General features: G+C 40.6%; 1 protein-coding gene across 1 annotated transcript in view; it reads left to right on the forward strand.

Moving 5' to 3' along the window:
• LRP5 (LDL receptor related protein 5) overlaps positions 1-21,834 on the forward strand; it is a 145,006-nt gene extending 123,172 nt beyond the window's left edge. Inside the window, exons 16-23 of the mRNA XM_084287838.1 lie at positions 4,920-5,129; positions 7,133-7,258; positions 11,377-11,613; positions 12,328-12,438; positions 14,296-14,532; positions 17,796-17,935; positions 20,755-20,852; positions 21,492-21,834. Of these exons, the coding sequence (XP_084143964.1) occupies positions 4,920-5,129; positions 7,133-7,258; positions 11,377-11,613; positions 12,328-12,438; positions 14,296-14,532; positions 17,796-17,935; positions 20,755-20,852; positions 21,492-21,753 (1,421 nt within the window). The 3' untranslated portion in view covers positions 21,754-21,834. The remainder of the gene's footprint in view (positions 1-4,919; positions 5,130-7,132; positions 7,259-11,376; positions 11,614-12,327; positions 12,439-14,295; positions 14,533-17,795; positions 17,936-20,754; positions 20,853-21,491) is intronic.
• The last annotated feature ends 1,451 nt before the right edge of the window (positions 21,835-23,285 follow it).

Genomic DNA, 23,285 nt, shown 5'->3' on the forward strand with positions numbered 1-23,285 from the left:
TAACCAGAAGAACAAATGGAAGGGGTAGCAACATTTTTCTAAGAAGGATGATAAGGCAGCTCACCTGGAACACCAGTGTTGTAAAACAGTGGAGAGATGTCAATTCATTGCACTTTTTCCATATTAGTAAAATAAGGCATTATTCCACATCTATAGCAGTAGCACCACGTGCTTCTTACAGAGCGCTGTTCATCACTGAATTCTAAAGCAGTTGGCAGTGCTGAAAAATGGAGAAATGGGCAGTATAGTGCAGAGGATCCAATGTCTGTGTCTTGTCACTTGTGATTCTTTCTCTCTTCCTTTGTGTGAAAAAATTAAACTCCTAAAGGAAGTACAGAGAGAAGTGAATGAGTGTCAGGGAGTAGAAACTGGGCTGTTCTAGTGATTGGCAGCTGCCATAAAAAGCTGAGCCTCCAATTTTTGATGGACTTTCTCTTAATCCCTTCCCTTGTGAGGCAATGAACTAAAATAGGTGAAAATTGTTCACTTTTTTACAAGAACAGGAGGGAGAGAAGAGGTACCAAGGAAGACTGAGAGACTGAGACTTTGATGGCCTCGGAGAGGGTAGATGCATCTGTGAGAAGTGCATTTAATGAGATGAGGAGAGGGCTGGTAACTAGTGTTGCTATAGATTAAAAAGATGACCCCCATGTAACAGAAAGCCGTATTATTTAATGAAGCTGTAGCACACAGTGGACCTAGCTGTGGCTTTTACATATATGTAAAAAAGCATGCCTTTTTTCCCCTTGGATTTAGCATGCATGCAAGGCTGAGTCACAGCTAGCAGGCAAGGAGGACCACAAGAGGTGGGTGTTTCTTGCTGGAGACAAGCTGAGTCCTTGCGTGGTAGAGCATAAAAGGCAGAAGCAGTCTGTAGATTACTGTTTTAGATCTAAGTCTAAGGCAAAAGGGCTTCAGTAAAGTGATATATGAGTAAATTAGCAGCTAGGCCATCACACTCTGGTAGTTTGTATCCTGTGGTTGCCATTTCCTTTGTATGTGGTATGCATTCCTCCTTTTGGTGGCATAGAAACTCCATATAAGCATAGGTTTGAATACTGGATTTATATTTTAATCCATTTATTTACAGAGAAAACTAAACTTTCTCTGGTTAATATTGAAACAAAGCTTTTCATGCACATTTATTCGATGGGGTTACAACTGAAGAATCAAACCCTAAACGCAAGATAAAGGGGAGGAAAGCTACAGGACTAAACGAAAGCAATAACTGGAAGCCACGTATCATGTAGCCAGAGAACTATGGTTATGGTTGATCTAGCTAAAGCTCGCTGTAGTTTGATCCACTGAGCTGTTTTGTAGTTGTTTTGTTGTTTTTTTTAGAAGTTAACGTTTTTATTTTAAAATATTCTGTATATTTTGCAGTCTTGTATCACAGCTTCAGAAAAAAATTGATAGCCGAAGTTAGGTTGGGTTGAATTATTTCCTCAAAAAGTATTTCTTGAGCTGTCACTTTTAAATAGGTCATATGCTAGCAAAAGGATTTCTAGTGTAAATTGAGGCTGCTGAAAAAAATGGACTGAAGTTCTACGTAGTGTCCTCCTTGCTAATTAGACAGTTCCAAACAATCTTATTCCCTCACAGACTTGGGGAGATTATATGTTTCTGAAGCTTTCCCTATACCCTGATAGTTAATAGCAGCCTGCTAAATGCTCGGCTGACCAATACTCAACTTATTAACTTTCAGAGAGGGATGAAAGAACTACAAACCTGTCCAGAGAGTGAACACTTACTTGCAAAGTTGTTGGATTTTTCAGCTGGAGCTATTGATGCTTTTCAGACACTCATAAAACATTTGCAAATAACTTGTCTGTGATATCAGTCAATTAAAAAGTAGCATTTTATATTATCGTTGAAGTGACTGGAAAAATCTATAAAAATGCTTTAATTTCAAATATTTTAAATACAGCAATTGGTGTCCTTCCACCTTAATGTTATTTACATTTAAGTGTTAATTTCAGTCTTGAAAAGACTACACATCTGTTTCATTTTGGTAACTAGAATACTTAATCACTGTGGAAATTCAACACTTGTAGCATGTTTTCTTTACCTTTTTTTAAGCGTATCTGCTGAAAATATCCTTCTGTTCACTCTGTTTTTCATTTTATTCATTTTTCTAAACAACAATCTAATGGTGTCATCCAGTGCTATCAGTGCTCTTTGCCTCTCCTTTTAGTATTACTATTTGGACTGTCATTTACTTAAGATCAAATCCAGCATAGTTCAATATAAATCAGTCACCACCTCCAGTGCTATCTCCAGAGCTTCACAAATCACCAATGTTCAGCTTTTTATAGATGAGGGAGGAAAAAGATGATGCTTGAAGGTATATCCCAAAAACCGTTAAATGTAGCCTGACTGGGAGTCTGTTCAAAGAGGCTAGGGTTGTAGCAGGACTGCTAGCTTGCAAGTGTCACTAGACACCTTGTGTCTTCATGGTTTTAGGATGTCCTCAGGATACCAGCTTGCCTTTTATTTCTAAATGGAAGTTACCAACTTAGCACTTAAGAAAATTAAAGGAGGATTTCATTATATAATTTGTAAATTAGGTTTTCCCATTCTTGACTTATTTTAAATACATCTGAAACTTGTGCTTTTTCAAAGTTTGACCCCAGAGTCTGACAGAAAAACAGTTATCATTGATGGTCCAACGTTGGTGAAGTTCATAGGGATTAAGGGTGCTCACAGACTGCAGAGCAAATGAACAAAATAGCCTGTGTTTTTTTCACTGTATACCTTCTTTTGTCAAAATGTTATGTTTCACAGTATTTCTAATTTTTAAGATCTGTACATTTAAGAGAAGACAAAGGACATGCCAGGAATTGCACTCCTAGAGAGTAGTACTAAGGGTCTGATTTAGTGAAACCAGTGCAAGTGCGTTGGTTCTGTTCTACATGTGTCCTTACAAGAGTAAAATCCAGTGGAAGCATGTACAATAAAAGATGCATCAGATTACAACCAGGACTGTGCTATCAGACACACTTGTGAGTGTTCCTTCTGAAAATGAAACAAAACAGGTCTCTTGCTCATTGGTTTGAAAGCAAAATATATTCAGGGATAAAGAACTAAAACACCAACTGCAAGTACAAGAATTTCTGACCTCTCTTTATTCTGTTTTCTAAATTTCACGGTAATGTATGCTGGGCAACGTTCAACATGGCAGTCAAGCGAGAGTTGTGGGCAGTAAGTTTATGTGCAAAATTAATAGTCTGTAATTGAAATAAATGTCATATTCTTATGCTTGGCTGAGCTCCACATAATTTATGCAGCAAGTTAGTTGAATCTACTGTTCATTAGCATTTTTATTATGTATCCAGATTCAATAATCTCATTTTGAGTAGATATTTAAAACTTCAATTTTTTGTAAAATGCAAGCAGGCATAAGGCCTTTATTCCAAAATGAAACAGCAGACGAGAGGTAGCACCAAGTTATAATTCTGTTTTGTATTCTTCATTTTTGAAACCAAATGTGTCTGGTATACACTAAAAATGTTTTCTGTGAATTAATAGAATAATCTGGGACCTCTTGTTCACCCTAGGCAAGCATAACAAAAGCAACAATTAAGTGCCACTAACAGTAGTGCAGCACATGATAGAAGACTGCAAGCAATTAAAATTAAAAGCAGTCAAAATTCATTTTTGTTTAACCTGATTTTTACACCTTGATTGAGACTTATTTTGTAGAGCAGTAAATCTGAACATTTGATGATGATCTTGTTTAAAAGCCTCTTGAGTTACATTTCACTTTTGCTAAACATGGAACTTGGGTTTTCTGCTTGGTTACTGAAGAAAGAAAGAAATTGAAGAAAGGAGTACGCTTGCTGGAATATAAGGGGTTTTTTTTGCAATCATCTCTGAGGATGTGATACAGCATATGACATGATTTGATTGCTCGATTCTTGTTTTGTGTGATTACTGTGTGTTGTGTTTTATGAGAGGAATGGCAGTAAAGGTAATTACTTCTATTTCACTCTTGCTTGTACATTCTAACAAAGTTTACTGCTAGGTGTGTGAATGTATTGTTTTAAAAAAAAAGTTCCAAGAGAGGAGACCCCCCACAACCCAGTGGGATAGGGGAGATAACTGCAAAAAGCAAAAACTCACAGGTTGAGATAAGGACATTTTAATAAGAAAGAAAAAGGGAAAGCAAAATGATTAAAAATAATAAAAATAAATGAAACAAGCAATGCACAATGCACATTCACTGCCTGCTGAATGATGCCCAGCCAGTCCCCAAGCAACGGCAGCCTCAATTTGATGACTGAGCATGATGCACATGGTATGGAATATCCCTTTGGCCAGTTTGGGTCAGCAGTGCTGGTTCTGTCCCCTTCCAGCTCCCTGTGCACCCCAGCCTCCGCCCTGGCAGGACAGCATGAAAAGCCAAAAAGTCCTTGACTTAGTGTAAGCACTGCTTTGCAACAACTAAAACATAGGTGTATAATCAACATGTTTTCATCCTAAATCCAAAACATTCCAGCTACTATGAAGAAAATTAACTCTATCCCAGCCAAAACCATAACAAAACTGCTCACAGTTATTTATAACAGACCATGCCAATGTGAGGCTCTTCATGGCTGGCTGACGAGCCAACGTACCCAAGGATGAGCTGTGCTTCATACTGGATCTGCTTGCCCTTGTAATAATTTGTTGCACTTACCTGAAATGAAACTCAACAAGTACTGCCATGGTCTGCCAAGACAAGTGGAGCGTTAACCTAAGAGCTCCTTCTGAAATGAATGTACTGGAGCTGGTTTTAGAAACCCCCAAAATCATGTCAGAGCATTTTTCAGAATGTAGTGTTTTTTTTTTTTCTTTGTGTGTTTTTTGTTTTGTTTTGGTTGGTTGGTTTGGTTTTGTTGTTGTTGAAATGAGTTAAAAGTTGTTTCTGTTGATCTCAGGTGCTAACCGCGTGACCCTGGAGGACTCCAACATCCTTCAGCCGATGGGACTGACGGTGCTGGGGAATCACCTGTACTGGATTGATCGTCAGCAGCAGATGATTGAGAGAGTGGAGAAGACTAATGGGTACAAAAGGACTAGAATTCAAGGCCGAATCGCTCACCTAACAGGCATTCATGCTGTGGAAGAACTCGATATGGAGGAATTCTGTGAGTTTATTTAAATATCTCTCTGTGACTCTTGGCCACTGTCTCTCAAATTCCTCATCCAGCCGTGTGTTTTAATAATACTGCCCTGTGGGCTTCAAGTTAAGACATGGAGTGCTTTCAACTTGGAGGGCTGGGACTCTAGAACAGAAAGATAAACAAGTTTCTTACTCTTGTCCAGAGGAGTCCTCCTGTTCAGCTAGACTGTGCAATTTCACAACACCTTAGTTAGTTGCTTTCCACGAGCTCACGTGATACTGAATTCACTCTAAAAGTTGTTTGGAATTACGGTTTTTAATTTTATGTGTATATATAAGTACAACCAAGTAACAGAGTTCAAAAAAATCTTTAAAAATAAAGGAGAGGATAGTAATTGCCTTTTCTTGAAGCATTTCAGACCCATTTCTAAAATGTGACTGGTTTGACTCAGCACAATTGATAACATAAAAGCCTCCAGTAAGGGAGGGGGAATAGGCGGGAAGCTCCTAAAACGAGCTTCAGTGGTTGTGGAATTTCTCTCCTATCGAGGTGGAGCTGATCCCTTCTGACAGGGGTCACTGATGGTTGGACCTTATTTTTCTGGCCTAGTGCCTCAGTTCCAGTGCCCTGAGGGAGAGTGCAGAATCCCCTTGAAGCAGTCGCTCCTCAGGGTGGCAACCTGCAGCTCCTCCTGCTTTTACCAGGCCTGCTGAGAATATAGAAGCACAAGATGTGGGAAACAGAAGGCCTCTTTAGACGGTGATGAGTTGAACTTGTATGGTGACCCTGTGTAGGATTAATCTGTAAAGGGTACTTGGGGGACATTTATGTTTAATAAAAGAAAAAAAAAAAGAGGACTTTATATCAATGTGTTTTCTAAAATGTCTGTTTTTTACAGCAAGAGTAATATTTATTCAGAGATGCACTGAAGCAAATCACTTTTTACATCTGAAATCTATCCAATATAGGTGACTTCTGTTACAAATGGGGAAAAAATACTTGAGTGTGTGTGCATGCCCACACAAGTATATGCATGCACTTCTGCTAGCAGAAAACCTGCTAACCTGTGCCTCACATAGTAATGTTTCCATCCCTATGTTAAATTGATGAATTTATTAAGGGCGAAAGCAGACCACTGAGAAGTCTGAACAGATGGAAAACAACTTTGGCACAGAAATAATTATATTTATACTATTTCTTCCCTGTGGAAATTCTTGCTCCTCACAAGTAGTAAAGAATGCATTGTTCGGTGGCATCAAGAATAACAGAGGCTCCTGCTCCACAGATCACTCCAGCAGATGCTCAGCACGCTTAAGACATGAGATAAGCAGGCAGGAGACTGGCTCTGTTCTCACTCAGACGGGCTGGGGTCTTCAGACAGTGACTTCACCTCTCTGTGCCTGTTTCTCATCCAACTAATGTTAATTTAGTTTGATTCCATTACAAGCTCTTGGGTACTCGGTGCTTCTGAATAACTGATTTGGGAACACAACCATGTGTCTTCCGCCAGGTGTGTGTTCTTACACTGCAGTTTTGTGAGTAACAGGGAAGTGGTGAGGGCTTATTGGGGGGAACAGGAGCTGAGTGGTAGGGCTGGATATTAAGAGGTCTCTGAAATTAGAGGAGAGTTCCTGAGGATTTGGGGGAGGGTGGCATTCTGCAGTAATATATGTTAATTCTTCATGCCTGACTACCCTAGAAGTACAGATGGGATATGTAGGTACGTCTTAAGTGTGACCTTCTCAAATCTGCTTTCTCACTTCTTTTCACCTGAGCTCCCAAATTTGTTTTAGAAGTCCTTTAAAGGTCTCCATATCACTGTGTCTGGGAGAAACGTAGTCCTTGTGTAGCAGTAAATCAGCTTTTGAGCACAGACCTGAAAAATCCTGCAATTATCATCCTATGAATTTTAGTGAAATCTTATTTACTAAAAACAGAAGTGCTTTATGAGTGGTTTTGTGAGCTTGCTTTAGCTAGTAGTTAGGCTTTTTTTTAATACCAATATTCCTTCTTGTATGTTTCTGCAGCTGCACATCCATGCTCCCGTGACAATGGTGGGTGTTCGCACATCTGCATTGCCAAAGGGGATGGGACTCCAAGATGTTCATGTCCAGAGCACCTTGTGCTTCTACAGAATCTCTTAACTTGTGGAGGTGAGTTATGTAAATTTCTTAGCACAACTGTTAAAGGTTAAAAAAAATAATATTAATTTAAAAAAAAAGATGGGGTTGAGGAGATCTTAGAACCATCAGAAAATTGGTCTTGACTATGTCACAAGCTGATACGCTGATAGGTCTTGAGAACTCTCTCTCTAAAATAAGATATTTTCAAAAATAACTAAATGAACGAAGTCAGAGTGATCAAAATCAGTTGGTAACTGATGCAAGCAACTTGTCCACCAGGGTATTTGTGACTTGTATATGGTATAAAATTATATGAACTTTCTGCAGGAGGTTGCATTCAAATCCAGAACATGAATTTACACACAGTGTTTTCTTAGACGTGATATGCTGCATTGTGTCTTAAATGTGACCTTTTGATTTTCTGCTTAAGTTTTTGGACGTGTGACTTTTCGTTGCATGCAGAATACTTGTGTTAGACCTTAAAACAGTTGCATCTTCCACTGAGAGTTTCTTAAGGTTTTATGATGTGGCAGCTTTGTGCTATGAACAACTGCTTATAACATCATACTGAATCAACCCATGATAACCTAGTAGCAGAAACTGTGCATGTGATTCCCACACCACTCTAGTCTTTCAAATGAATTTGGCCTGATAACATGAAACACTGTTCTGTCTAGTTAATGAGAGGCCAAAAACTCAGTTGTAGTCCTTTTTAATTAAGGTAGCTCTTGTCTTTCCATGTGGCTTTCCCTTTAGACTTCGATCTTCCAGTCCCAGGATTTTTGAAAATTGTTACCTTACTCTTGTAGAGGGGATTTAAAATGGGGAAAAAATATTTATTTTTTGGGTGGTATCCTGTGTTCAGTCATCTGTCCCTTTTGGTTGTCTTGGCTTTTTTACATACTCATTTTGCTGTGGGTTTCATTCTTCTGGCTGAGCTCTGATCTCCCATGGGACAGTCCTTTCTATTATAAACTGTTTTCTTTCCCATGACCACAACATGCTATGTGGTTTCAGAGTAGTGGCTGTTACATCTGCAGGAGGGAAAATAAAACAATCTACTTATATTTGTTGCTGTACTTTTGTTTAAAAACAAAAACATGGCCTATGGGAGATTATATCTCACTACTTTATCTTCTATAAATGTAAAAATTAAGGGGCCTTCCTTTCAGTCTCTGTTTTTTGTTTGTTTGTTTTTATTCTAATCCTTCTGTAAACCTGCAACAGCTTTTTGATCTATCTGGTCTGCAGTAGTAGCAGCCCATAGAAAGTATTTCCAAGCAGATTTGTAGCTATTTTGATTAGAGAATATTTGTCCATGTACCCTCATGAACACTCCTGTCGAGCTTTTAAATGCAAGCTTGTGCCTGCCAAAAGAAACCGTAATGTAGCAAATCATGCAGCTGGTTAGTGAACCTACCAGGGGTGGTGCCTCGCTAGACCTTCTCTTCACAAACAGAGAAGGACTGGTGGAGGACGTGATCGTCGGGAGCTGTCTTGGGCAGAGTGACCACGCAATGGTGGAGTTCACTATTCTTGGCGAGGCCAGGAAGAGGTGGTTCTGAAGGGCAGAGGGGTCCAGGAAGGCTGGGCGCTCTTCAAGAGGGAAGTCTTAATGGCGCAGGAACGGTCTGTCCCCACGTGCCCAAAGACGAGCTGGCGGGGAAGAAGACCGGCCTGGCTCAACAGAGAATTGTGGCTTGATCTTAGGAGGAAAAAGAGGGTTTATAAGCTTTGGAAAAGTGGGCAGGCCACTAAGGAGGACTTTAAAGAAGTAGCGAGGCTGTGCAGGGACAAAATTAGGAAGGCCAAAGCTCATCTGGAGCTCAATCTGGCTACTGCCGTTAAAGATAACAAAAAACGTTTCTATAAATACATCAACACAAAAAGGAGGACTAAGGAGAATCTCCATCCTTTACTGGATGCGGGGGGAAACTTAGTTACAAGAGATGAGGAAAAGGCGGAGGTGCTCAATGCCTTCTTTGCCTCAGTCTTTAGCGGCAATACCGGATGTTCTCTGGATACTCAGTACCCTGAGCTGGTGGAAGGCGATGGGGAGCAGGATGTGGCCCTCATTATCCATGAAGAACTGGTTGGTGACCTGCTACGGCACTTAGATGTGCACAAGTCGATGGGGCCGGATGGGATCCACCCAAGGGTACTGAGGGAACTGGCAGAGGAGCTGGCCAAGCCACTTTCCATCATTTATCAACAGTCCTGGCTATCAGGGGAGGTTCCAATCGACTGGCGGCTAGCAAACGTGACGCCCATCTACAAGAAGGGCCGGAGGACAGACCCGGGAAACTACAGGCCTGTCAGTTTGACCTCAGTGCCAGGAAAGCTCATGGAGCAGATCCTCCTGAGAGTCATCATGCAGCAGTTGCAGGGGAAGCAGGCGATCAGGCCCAGTCAGCATGGCTTTATGAAAGGCAGGTCATGCCTGACGAACCTGATCTCCTTCTATGACAGAGTGACGCGCTGGGTGGATGAGGGAAAGGCTGTGGATGTGGTCTACCTTGACTTCAGCAAGGCTTTTGACACCGTCTCCCACAGCATTCTCCTCAAGAAACTGGCTGCTCTTGGCTTGGACTGGCGCACGCTTCGCTGGGTTAGAAACTGGCTGGATAGCCGGGCCCAAAGAGTCGTGGTGAATGGAGCCAAGTCCAGTTGGAGGCCAGTCACTAGTGGCGTCCCCCAGGGCTCGGTGCTGGGGCCGGTCCTCTTTAATATCTTCATTGATGATCTGGACGAGGGCATCGAGTGCACCCTCAGTAAGTTCGCAGATGACACCAAGTTAGGTGCGTGTGTCGATCTGCTCGAGGGTAGGAAAGCTCTGCAGGAGGATCTGGATAGGCTGCACCGATGGGCTGAGGTCAACTGCATGAAGTTCAACAAGGCCAAGTGCCGGGTCCTGCACCTGGGGCGCAATAACCCCAAGCAGAGCTACAGACTGGGAGAGGAATGGTTGGAGAGCTGCCAGGCAGAGAAGGACCTGGGAGTGATGGTGGATAGTCAGCTGAATATGAGCCAGCAGTGTGCTCAGGTGGCCAAGAAGGCCAACGGCATCCTGGCTTGTATCAGGAACAGCGTGACCAGCAGGGCGAGGGAGGTGATCGTCCCCCTGTACTCAGCTCTGGTGAGGCCGCACCTCGAGTACTGTGTTCAGTTTTGGGCCCCTCGCTACAAGAAGGACATCGAGGTGCTTGAGCGGGTGCAGAGAAGGGCGACGAAGCTGGTGAGGGGCCTGGAGAACAAGTCCTACGAGGAGCGGCTGAGGGAGCTGGGCTTGTTCAGCCTGGAGAAGAGGAGGCTCAGGGGTGACCTTATCGCTCTTTTTAGGTACCTCAAGGGAGGCTTTAGCGAGGTGGGGGTTGGCCTGTTCTCCCACGTGCCTGGTGACAGGACGAGGGGGAATGGGCTTAAGTTGAGCCAGGGGAGTTTTAGGTTAGATGTTAGGAAGAACTTCTTCACTGAAAGGGTTGTTAGACATTGGAACAGGCTGCCCAGGGAAGTGGTGGAGTCACCATCCCTGGAAGTCTTCAAAAGACGTTTAGATGTAGAGCTTAGGGATATGGTTTAGTGGAGGGCTGTTAGCGTTAGGTTGGAGGTTGGACTCGATGACCTTGAGGTCTCTTCCAACCTAGAAATTCTGTGATTCTGTGATTCTGTGATAGAATCGTATGTGGCTCTTGATTCAGACAGAACTAGTAATCTGGCTGTTGAATTATCTGAACAGGACGTTCCTATCAAAATTAATTCAAGAACTACCTTGATGTGTATATTTGGAATCTTTATCTTACCTACAGCTGCCAGGTCACTGGTTCTATTTGCAGTCCTCAGTATTGCTACACCAAATCGTAACTCATAAACTTAGAAATCATAGGATTTTGAAAAATCAAGCACATTTGGATTTTTACTTGCATTTTTGTTTTTCAAGCTCTTGATTATACTTCGTCTCATTCTTGAACGTTTCTTCCTTAATGAAGGAGGATAGCAGCACTTTAAAAATAGCTTGCATTTTTACAGAAGAACTTAAGTGAATGCATAAGCATGATTTTCTCCGTCTGTGGAAAAAGTCTATCTCATTTTACTGTGTCAAAAGGGCTAAAATTGAATGCACACATGTGCTTTGTTTCCTCTTTCTCCAGAACCTCCAACTTGTTCCCCAGACCAATTTACCTGTGCAACTGGAGAAATTGACTGTATCCCAATGGCGTGGCGATGTGATGGATTTCCAGAGTGTGATGACCAGAGTGATGAAGATAGTTGCCCCATATGCTCTGCATCCCAGTTCCAGTGTGAGAAAGGACAATGTATTGATGCACATTTGCGGTGTAATGGAGAAATTGACTGCCAAGATAAATCTGATGAAGTGGACTGTGATAGTAAGATTCATTTTCCTTACCTCTTGGCTCTAACATAAGCACCTACTTGGGATTCTAATTATTCCTGATGTACATTTATGATTTTTAGTTTCAAATTGGGAAAAAAAGCGTTACCCATAAGCCTAGCTAAGCTATCAAATGATTCTGTTTTTCTCTATACAGTGAACCTTCCAGGGGTGCTGGTTACTATAAGAACTCTGTTTACTGATCCTTTAATATACTTTGACATCACAGAGATTCCAGAGTTAATTAACAAGCCCTTTTTACTAAAATGGAGACTTCTGTATATAGATAAGAAGTTTAACAGTTACTTAGCTGAGTAAGAGTTCATAGGGTGGCATAAGATAGCATAGAGTATATAATGTTTGATAATATATCGAGTTACTGCATTTTTTAAATGGCAGGTGATCAGTTACACTTTCTTAATTATTGTAAAAGATCCTTGCTGATTTATTCCCAATTTTGCACCAATGGGACCAAATTGACAAAGGATGTGGTGTTACTGGGATCAGAATTTTATTTTAGTCCCACTAAGTAGGATGTATAAGAAGAAGGAAGAATCAGAGAAATGCAGTTGCATTTTACCTACTGCAGCAAAACAAGTGTTCTGGTTCATACCTGTTCGTATTTGTGGCTTGACATGTCTCATGTTTTGTTTTTTTTTAAGGTGCTGCCATGCCAGTAGTGCTTAATGTTTTTTTTCTTTCTGTGCAGCACTTTGTCTGCCCAATCAGTTTCGATGTGCCAGTGGCCAGTGCATCCTCCTGAAGCAACAATGTGACTCCTTTCCAGATTGCATCGATGGATCTGATGAGCTCATTTGTGGTGAGATGTCTTTGCTTCAGATTCAAGAGTTCTGTTTTCAGGCGTAATACCTTGCAACTATATGCAGAACCTCAGACTCTGGGTAGGAATATTCCTTCAGGGAAACCCAGTGAGTCTTGGCCCTATACTCTCGCAGTTGTATTTGGCTGCTATACATACCCACATTCTTCCATTGATCTGTGTGGCAAAAGAGTGTGAGGTTGCAGCATGGCACAGCATGTCTGCAGTGCCATTATTCAAGATAATGCAATAATAGCAGTAGTGAAGATAAACAGAAATCCCAGTGTTAATTCAGGCTAGTTCTAAAATCCAGTATGGGATAATGCTGCCTTGTTTGGATATGCCTTCAGATCTACACCCAGAATGACCTGATTCCACTATGTGCTATTCCACTGAGTTCTTTGGAACATGCACAGCTGCTGCTAAGCTTGGGGTAGTTTTTAAAAATATGCAGCCCTATCTACTGCAATTACAGACTCGAGCTGGAGGCTAATTATGTGGAGCAACTAACATGCAAGTGTCCACAAAGACCACAAGCTGGTCTCTTAAAGTGCAGGTAGGAAAAGAATATAAGGAGAAACCTAGATTTTTCTGGACAAAAATGTTACTTTGAATTCTCAGGGCAGTAGGAGGTATATGCAAGTTACAGGCATGCTGACAGCAGTTGCTGTATTAGTCCTTAGCTGGATCTTATTGTACAGTCTGGAGTTAACAGTAAAAGTTACCTATTTCTGCTCTGCTTGCATATTCCCTTTTTTGTGTCATCTGGGTGACTAGTGCATGAAGTTTCACGCAGTGGGGCAGATTAAGGGAGCGTATAATGGTAGTCAAGTAGGTAGTAAAAATGTTTGCTACTTTCAGGATAAGAATCTTGCATTAAAAAAAAAAAGCTAGAATTGAGAATTTTGTGCTTTAAATTAGGAATATGTTTTAATTTTGTCTTCGCTTTTTTCTGGTATCATATCTGAACTAATCTGCCTATTTAAAGATTACGTCCTCAGCTGCAATAAAAGCTGTTATGAACTAATAAGTACAACAGAAATGAATTCTTGTTGAGCTGTTAAAAGTTTATTGATAGATCTTTGTATTTCCTTTATCCTCCTTCTCAAATTTCAGTTCTTCTGCATTTCTTTCAACTGAAAGGCAAGAATTTGGGAATAATTTGGAATGTGTTGCCCATAGTCAATATGAGATGAAGTACAAAACTCATCTCAAATACTGCAGCACTTTTTATTATTTAACACTAGGCTGTAAATAAGAGGAAAAGAAATAAAAAGTAGAAAGTATTAAAGGTATTTTGAGTTGTGCTTTTCCTCCAATTTGTAAGGTTCCTTTTAGAAAACAAGTTACTTAGTGACATTTTAGGAGGGAAAAGTATTCTGTTTAAGGGATATTTGAGGTATGAAGAGATCCACCATAGCTTCCCCACCAGTGAAGACTTTTATTTTTTTAATGGTATTGCTAGTCCAAATGGCTTTTGGGAGACCAGATTCCTCTATGGATAAGGAATTGTTTATGAGCGTCCTCTAACAGATTTTGAGGGTGTAGAGTAAATAAAACTGCATGGGCTATTATTATATCAACATGATAAGGAATCCTATTACGAGATGAATTGCTAGACAGAAAGGAGAGTAGCTTGGTATGACTTCTTTAAGTACATGGAGGGTAAGGAAGGGCATGGTGGTGTGTTGTGTGTTAAATCAGAATAGATAAAATTATGCCTGAGTTTGGTGCAGAGACTTTCAAAGACACTGTGTGAATGACTGGGAGCTGACTGATGTGCTGCACATGCTCTGGGACAGCGTCATACGTAGTGCCATGTTTAATAACCTCCTTGTTTTTTCCTTCTCTTTCCAGAAAAAACAAAGCCAGCCTCAGATGAACCACAACCCCACAGCAGTGCCATCGGTCCTGTCATTGGGATAATACTGTCCCTATTTGTCATGGGAGGAATGTACTTTGTTTGCCAGCGAGTGGTGTGTCAGCGCTATGCCGGGCCCAATAGCCCCTTTCCACATGAGTACGTCAGTGGAACCCCTCACGTCCCTCTTAACTTTATCGCTCCAGGAAGTTCTCAGCATGGCACTTTTACTGGTAAGGATGGTAAGAACCCTAATGAGTTACATTGTCTAGATATATGTATTTTTTACAGGTTTTGCAGGTTAATCGTCCTAGAGGTAGGGATTTCAAAGAGCAGAAATGGTGTTGTTGATCTGCTCTGTGGTTTTGGTATAAATCTGTGATTTGGATCAAATTTGCAAAAACTACTAGATGCAGTTCACTATGGACCTAGAAAATCACTAGATTTTTAACTACATTTTTTCCCTAGATTGCATGTACACATTTATCAAAGAAGATAGACACTATATAAATACTTCGCCTGTGAAAAACACCCCCTTTAACTTCCTGGTGTATGTAATGGAGTCTGTGTTTTGCATAATACTTCTTACTTGAGGCCTGCAAAACACTATGAAGAGTAGTGAACCATGCACAGTATTGGAAACTAAGAATGCTTTGTGCCATTCAGGGTCTTAGTGAGAGCTCTGTTCTGTTCTTTGTGCCTTGTACTCCGATGTCCTTGTTTCTGTCCTGTACATTCAAAGGTCTTCACACAGCTTTCCCCTGTGTGCTCAGGGTGGATAAGTTCTTTCGCAGTGGAAAGAACCAGAGAAAAGAAGTGAAGAAGCTTAGGCTAATGTAATACATTAAAGCAGGGGCTAAACATCCCTCCCCAAAGTTACAACAACAAATGTGGAAGAACATAAGCAGTCTGGGTGTGGTTTTGCAGTCTGGCTGCTCAGTGCCTGAAATGTAACGAAAACATCCCCTCTGGTTTAGTCCATCTCTGAGATAAATTTCCTGTTTGTTTTGGACAAAGTATTTGTATTCTCTCTGTGTCTCAGTCCTCCATCTGTAAAACAGCAAAACTTCTCTACCTTGCAAAGTAATCAAAACACCGATCCAGAGACTTGTATGCAGATATTAAGATGAGACTGAAGGACTTAAAAAGGCTGGGATATTCAGCTAATAGATAACAACCCAAAGTAAACAATTAAGTGATGTATTTTGAATGATTTTACAAATATAAAATATACTTTTCATAGAGGAAATAATAATTTCCTAACTATAAAGGCCTGAGAAGAAAGAATATTTCTTATTCAGGAAGCTGTAATGTAAATGGTCACCTGTAAACCTACCAGACTGGGTCAGAATGCAAGAAATCCATATTTCAGAGTGCTTAGAGTCTGTTTTTCCTGTCATCTTAAAATCAGATAAATGATAAACTCACAGACCAGTGAAAAGATGTGGCATTTCTTCATATAAACAAGATTTTGAGATGTGCTAACTGTTGGTTTCTTCTAGCCATGATTTTGAAGACAACCAGATACTCTTTTTTGCTTTTTAATGACTGTGGTCAGCTGTTCCTGTTTAAACTATGCTTTTATGGTTATCAGGAGGTTTTGTGGTAGGAAATAAAATTTGAAGATGAAATCATTGCAGGTGAAATCTTTGCAGTGGTGTTCTGAATTGGACTTCATATAAAAGCTTTTTTAATTAAAGAAAGTATTAGTGGTTTTTAATCTGTAGCACCGTGGGTGCTGATCTGAGTTGTCATTCTGATCCCTGTTCATATTTGTTGGGTTTATTTCCTAATCCTGCTACCATAGATTTTTGTCTCTGTATTGTTGTTTGTTTGTTTTTTTTAATTACAACATCTGAAAAATCTTATCATTGATGTTAATTCTAAAGAGAAGACATAATTTATTAATAGCATGGCATTTCAAAAAAGCAAAGTGGCCATAAAAGATGCTCACAAATGCTCACTGCTTGTAATATATTATGTCCCAAGTCTCAAAAATTTCTGAAAACTTCCAAACTAAACTCTTTCATTAGAACTGGATATTCTGATAGGAAGAAGCTGAAAATCTATTGCCTGATTTAAGTGCATCATGGAATTAAACAGATTGGAGGATGTTTTCTTCCCCTTTTCCTGTCACCCAGATTTCCTTCCTTTTTCTTCTGTTGATTTTCAGTTTAAGCAATGATATTTTTTTTCAGTAAGGTTAATTATTTTTTGCTCTTGTTCATGAATTTGCAGTTAAATTTCTTTGGATGGAAATGAAAAAAATTAAAACTTTGTAGGTCTCTGCCTTTTTTCTCTTAAGCAATGTATAATGTTTGTTTGTTTGTTTGTTTTGATTGTTTTTGGCAAATGCATGAGTTTGTTTAATTGGAAAATTTTTTAATTAGCGATTTTGTGGAAAGTTTGGATCAGCTGTTCTAGAGATCCCTTCCTCGGCACTGTGACGGTTGTTTTTGAGGAGTTCACTGCTGCAGAGACACAATAGGTGGTCTGGGGATGAGATGTTTTCTTTACAAAACATAAATTTGAAAATATGTTGTTCCTTGTGATCCTGAAGTTTTTATATAAAAGATCATTCCAAAAGTGATGACCGAGTTGCATGGGTTTGCCAAGCTGTGGACTTGTTTGCTGTTTTGCATCGGTAGATGCAAAGGATCTGGAAAGGCTGGATCAATGGGCTGAGGTCAACTGTATGAAGTTCAACAAGGCCAAATGCCGGGTCCTGCACCTGGGGCAGAGCCCAAGCAGAGCTACAGGCTGGGAGATGAGTGGTTGGAAAGCTGTTTAGTCAGCTGAATATGAGCCAGCAGTGTGCTCAGGTGGCCAAGAAGGCCAACAGCATCCTGGCTTGTATCAGGAACAGCGTGACCAGCAGGGCGAGGGAGGTGATCGTCCCCCTTTACTTGGCTCTGGTGAGGCCGCACCTTGAGTACTGTGTTCAGTTTTGGGCCCCTCGCTACAAGAAGGACTTTGAGGTGCTCGACTGAGTCCAGAGAAGGGTGACAAAGCTGGTGAGGGGTCTGGAGAACAAGTCTTATGAGGAGCGGCTGAGGGAGCTGGGCTTGTTCAGCCTGGAGAAGAGGAGGCTCGGGCGACCATATTGCTTTCTATAGGGACATTAAAGTAGGCTGTAGTGACCTGGGAATAGGTCTGTTCTCCCACGTGCCTGGTGACAGGATGAGGGGGAATGGGCTGAAGTTGCACCAGGGAGGTTTAGGTTGGATATTAGGAAATACTTCTTTACTGAAAGGGTTGTTAAGGCATTGGAATGGGCTGCCCAGGGAAGTGGTTGAGTCACCATCCTTAGAGGTCTTTAAAAGACGTTTAGATGTAGAGCTTAGTGATATGGTTTAGTGGGAGACTTGTTAGTGTTAGGTCAGAGGTTGGACTAGGTGATCTTGGACGTCTCTTCCAGCCTAGACAATTCTGTGATTGTGTGATTCTATGAAGTTGTGGTTTGCCTAACCTTGCTTTTGTCTCTGTTTCATTGTAGGCATCTCTTGTGGAAAGTCTATGATTAGCTCCATGAGCCTCATGGGAGGAAGCAGTGGTGCCCCCTTGTATGACAGAAATCACGTTACTGGAGCTTCTTCTAGTAGCTCATCCAGCACTAAAGCCACTTTCTACCCTCAGGTATGTCTTGAAAATATAGATGTGAATTAGATCCACTTCTCAAGAAAATGAAGATGAAAATTTTTGCTACTACATAGGAAGTTAATAACAGTTGTTCTTGGGTGGTACTGTTTATGAAAAATACAGGCCTAGTCCAACACCTGCTGAACTTCACAAAAGGGCTTTGTTGTATTTCACCAAGGTTACACAATACTATATAATGTCTAAAATGTTTTGTTATTAGAGTGATACTCAGTTGGGTTGTTCCTGAGCATTTCTGTTCTTCTGTCTTGAGATACCTTTGTACCTCTTTTGCTCTTTGTGAACTGATGTCAGTGGCCCAATGACATTTTGTGCTGTATAATACAGCAGGCACACATGGAATGAAAAGACAAAGAGTAGAATGAAAATGCATAAGAAATAAGCTCAGCTTGCTCTTTACCTGAAGTGATGATTATTGAATCAAAGAACCAAGTGTTCACACTGGGAGAAAATGCTGGTACCTGAAGAGGTGGTTATGTTTGCTTGTTTTTTTTTTTTTTTTCAGTTTTAACTTAACCTGCTTGTGGCTTTTAACTGTTGGAAGTGACAGAATTTTAGTCCCCAAATCAATTTCCTGATTTCAAAGATGTATAGTATGAATGGAAAAGAAGCTCTAAGAATACATAGGAGAGATCTAAGTTTACTCATTGCCAGTATTTGGTCATATGACAGTTTTTTCCTTAGTGCTTTTGAGCAGTAAATCCATTCACTTTTCTGTTTGCACAAGTTTGTAAAATTAATATTCTAGCTGCTGAGGTGGTTTTTCATTAGTGTTTAATTGGGAGCCCACATATCGTGTGGGTGTACATGTATGTGCCTTTGTGTACATGTAAACTGTTATATTATGTATGGGCATTTTGATTGATGGGGTTTTGCCTAGTGACAGGCATGTTGTCTCCCCTTAAAGAAGGGTAAAGATGGAGGAGAGATGACTGTGATGAGCTTATTAACTGAAAAGGTAAAATTGGTTAGACGTATTTTCTACGTTACCTTCTCAGTGAAGCCAGGCTAGTCATGGCTAGCAGATACTGGAATTCAGCGGACCTCCTAATTTAGTTTGTTTCATGCTTCACCAGCATCTCTGAAACTTGCTGAACAATTTCATGCTAGTACATGGTTGTTGTGTCAGTGCCACACTAAAAAGGATGAATAGAAAAAATGTAGGTGGATTTATTGAAAAGAAAAAATCTTAAATCTTGAAAGACAAAAGAAGCCCAAAAGCTGATCCTGGCTCTGCCTTTATATAGTATCTACATTTGACCCAGACTCTTCAATAAGGCTGCTGGCCTAAACTAACCTGATTGCTACTGGTAATTCTTCTGTCCTTTCAGTTCAGGGCTTTGTGAGCCAGGACTTTAAGGGACAATATCAGCCTTTTGTTTAGGAAAGGTGGGGTGCCAGATTCTTATACAGAGGCTGTTGTCAGGGCTTTACTGCTGATCCAAATGTTTTGGTCAGTTCTACCTGGTAACTAATTACCTAGCTTTATGTTGACAACAAAGACAAGTGGTCTGAGTGTCTAGATGTCTTGGCTTCCCCCTCACTGCCCAATATTTGTTTAATACACCTTAGTAGTACTGATGGATAGTCTGATACAGACTAGGGAAGAATTAGAAACTATGCTAGTTTATATATCTGAGAACCTGGCCACAGGCATCCTGGCTGACACTTTTTGCTGTATTTTATCTGAATGTGGAGTGTTGTTGATGCAGATCAGGATAGACCAAGAGGATTCAGAAGTAGAATTCTGGATGAGGTTCTTGGGGCAATTAGTTATCATCCCCCACAGCTGGCAATGTGTGGTATTCAAGCTTGTCTGCCTTCACATGAAGTCTGGATGCTGGGCTTGACATTATTAGTCACATTATCAGTATTATTGTAGGTGCTGATGAGCTCAGCTCAATGGCCAGGAGTCATTTTGATAGACACTGCACAGTGAAGACGTAAAGGATGATCTCTGTTCCAGTGATCTTACAGTATTACTGCGAGAGAAGGACAGAGGCTGAGGAAGGATGCTGTCACAGTTACTGTGGCAGGCTGTAGCTCAGCAGAATGCCCTAGAAAGGCTGCTCAGAAGATGCTCACAACAGTAGCAAGGCCTTGCCATCAGCAGCGATGCAATGGTTTTCTGCATTGGAAGGGATGAAGCACTCTCCTTAGTTTTAGGCCACTGTCCTGCTGGCCATGTCACAGGTTCTGCTTCCTGCTAGAGGGGTAAGAACCCTAAAGGAATTCTATTTATCCTGAATCATAACAAGCTGTTTTCATAGATTAAGGGTTATCAGCAATCATGTACATGCGCGCACAGGCTAGGGCAGGCTGTGACTATTTCTTAGCTCCTAGGCTCTTCGCATTGTGAACTGTGCCAAACTGGGCCTCCTGACCCTACTATTGTATGGTGGTAAGTTTAAGACCTGGAGGTCGAACAGACTTTTTTCCTATTAGCATTTGCTGAGGATGATGTCAGTCCTTACGTCCAAGGAACTGCACTGAGATTCATAAAAACTGGGTCCAGTTTCCAGCTTTACATCAGCCTTCCAGCAGCACAGTGAGTGCAGCAAGGAAGAAAATTCCCTTTACCACGAGAACACAGAAGACCTGCAATGTACCTAAGACCAGAGTTAATCTCTCATAGTGAACTTATGTGACCTTTAAAAAATGCATTAATCTATCCAAACAGCAAGGGAATGAAACCAAAATAAGGCAGAGTGACCTGTTGAAGACATGAGTAATCTTTTCAAAATAAATAGAGCTGTATAATGAACTCAGACTTACATACTGCTTTTTATTTTTCCTAGATCTTGAACCCACCTCCGTCCCCAGCTACTGATCGCTCCCTGTATAATGCAGAGATGTTTTATTCCTCAAACATTCCTTCAACCACGAGATCTTACAGGTACAGCTTAGATAAATTTTCTGTTGACCCGTCCTTTAGTTTTGGATCTTAAGCAAAATGTTCTTGTTTGGACTTTGTTTGTTTGTTTTGAACAAGGTAAAAATGCCATCTTTCCCTCCATTCATAAATGACCATTCAAATTTAGATTATGCCAGCTGTGACCTTAAACAATAGATTTGCATCCTATTTTGATATAACAGGGTTTAACACCTTTCAACACAGTGTTGCTGATTAAGAATAAAACATGTGCAATGTATATATTGCTTTGTTATGGTGCCTTAGCATCCTGTGTAGAGAATTTCGGTGTTTTCTGTTAAAACTTTGGTGGATTGACCTATTTGTTAGTGACTGGACTAAATGGTCATGGTGGTCTTCTCTGGCTGTCCAGATCTATAGATCCATCTGGTCAGGGGCTATCATAATGCTCTGCTGGCTGTGGGTGACTGTGCCATTCAAATTTAGCACAGTGGAAGTACTTCTTGTTTGGTTTCTATGAAAGCCATAGTTATGGCTCATATAGAATGAATAAACAGCTCTCTTGACTGGGAACACAAAGGCATTCGTTTTCAATCTCTTTGTTTCCCTTTTCCCCAAATTACAACTAATGCCCGTGCATTTTCTTTTTCATTTTCTTTGCAGGCCTTACCTTATACGAGGGATAGCTCCACCCACAACCCCATGCAGCACAGATGTGTGTGACAGTGACTATACTACCAGCCGATGGAAGGCCAACAAATACTATATAGATTTAAATTCAGACTCAGACCCTTATCCCCCTCCACCCACACCTCGCAGCCAGTATATGTCGGCAGAAGAAAGTTGCCCTCCATCTCCTGCCACAGAACGAAGCTATTTTCACCTCTACCCCCCTCCACCCTCTCCTTGTACAGACTCCTCATGACCTCAACAGAAGGAACTTTTCCTGTAAATATTTTTAAATATGAACAGATTTAAAATATATATTTTATGATTTAAAGTTAAATAGGGGTGGGACATTTTTTTTAAAAATGTGAATAAAAATGGGTGGGAGGGATGGGGCTGTGAAAATTGTACAGAGGAAGAATATTTATAAAATTGATTTTTTTAACTTAATTTCCATTCTTTTGTGCCATATTTGCCTTTTGAAATCTTGGAACTGAGTTAATCTCCAAAGGACTGGAGGGTGGGGGGAGGATGTTGAGCTTTTTTGAATTTTGTCACCTTTTTATATGCAAAATGTGTGTAATTATTTTTGCTAATGTGAGAAAAGAAAGTTAAGTGGCTTGTGGGAGGAGGACACTAAAGAAAGACTAATATTCATGGAAAAGACATGCTTAAATAGAATTGTTTGTCAGTATCTCATCCTTTCTCCACCACTGGGTCAAAACATGCAAAGAGTACCGCCGTCAAATGCTCCTATTTCAAGTGAGCTGAATGCTTCCCAGCAGAACGTGTATACAGAGACTTGGATTTTGAACCTCACTCTCCATTTGCTCAGCACTGAACTGAAAGAGTCCTCATTTTAGCCAAACCTTCCAGCTTAATTATGCCCACAGTTATGTCCTAACTGATGCCAACAGTGCATGTTTTCAGTTCTGGAACTGATTCTAGCTAAAAAGATATCCAGCCCCCAAAAGCTTATTTTAGCTCCAGTCAGTTCCCCACTTTGAACGTGTGGTAGTAAAAGCAGTTACACTGACCTGTCATAGAGATCAAGGGGCTCTTAATGTAGTTTTTAAGCAGAGAGAAATGCCTGATGAGCTGCAGCTTTGCTCAGACTCACCATTTTAATGGTGATGAAACCAGGCTCCTTCATCCTTTCCTAGCAGCCACTTCTCTGTGAGGCTTTGGTGAGTTGTCTGAGAAGGAGCTGTGATAGTCAACTGCTTCTCAAAAACCAGTGGTACTTCAGTTTTTATCCAAAAGACCAGTAATTCACTGTGCTGTGTCTCTGAGGTGTTTACGTGTGTTGAACTGATCAGAGAATTGCTTCGTCTTTGATGTTCATTTCACAAAGTGGGATGATACAGTGACCTGTGTTCATTTAAATGAGAAAGCTGTTGCTTATTAATCTGTGTTTGTAGAAAACATTACCTGCCTAGCTCAAAAACAAAACGCCTGCCATTTGAACAATTTAGTCATGTCATCAAAATTTTCCACCAAATTAGTTCAGGTTTAGAAACATAAAAAGCACAGGAATTAGAGAAGACATATTTCTAATTCTCTTAATAACAATAAAACAACAAAACTCTCCAACAAACTGCTGTATCCTCAGGACACCACAATCAGTGAAGTGCTCATGATTCCAGCTCCTACAAAAAAACCCCTTTGTGAATGCAGGGCTAGAATCTGTGCCTTTAACAATATATATATATATATATATATATATATATATGTATGTATATTTTGCTTTGATTCTTCTTTTGCTGTAACAACAAGGATTGGGTATTGCGT

The sequence above is a fragment of the Netta rufina genome (genome assembly GCF_964035555.1).
Source record: "Netta rufina genome assembly, chromosome: 5".
Classification (NCBI taxonomy): domain Eukaryota; kingdom Metazoa; phylum Chordata; class Aves; order Anseriformes; family Anatidae; genus Netta; species Netta rufina.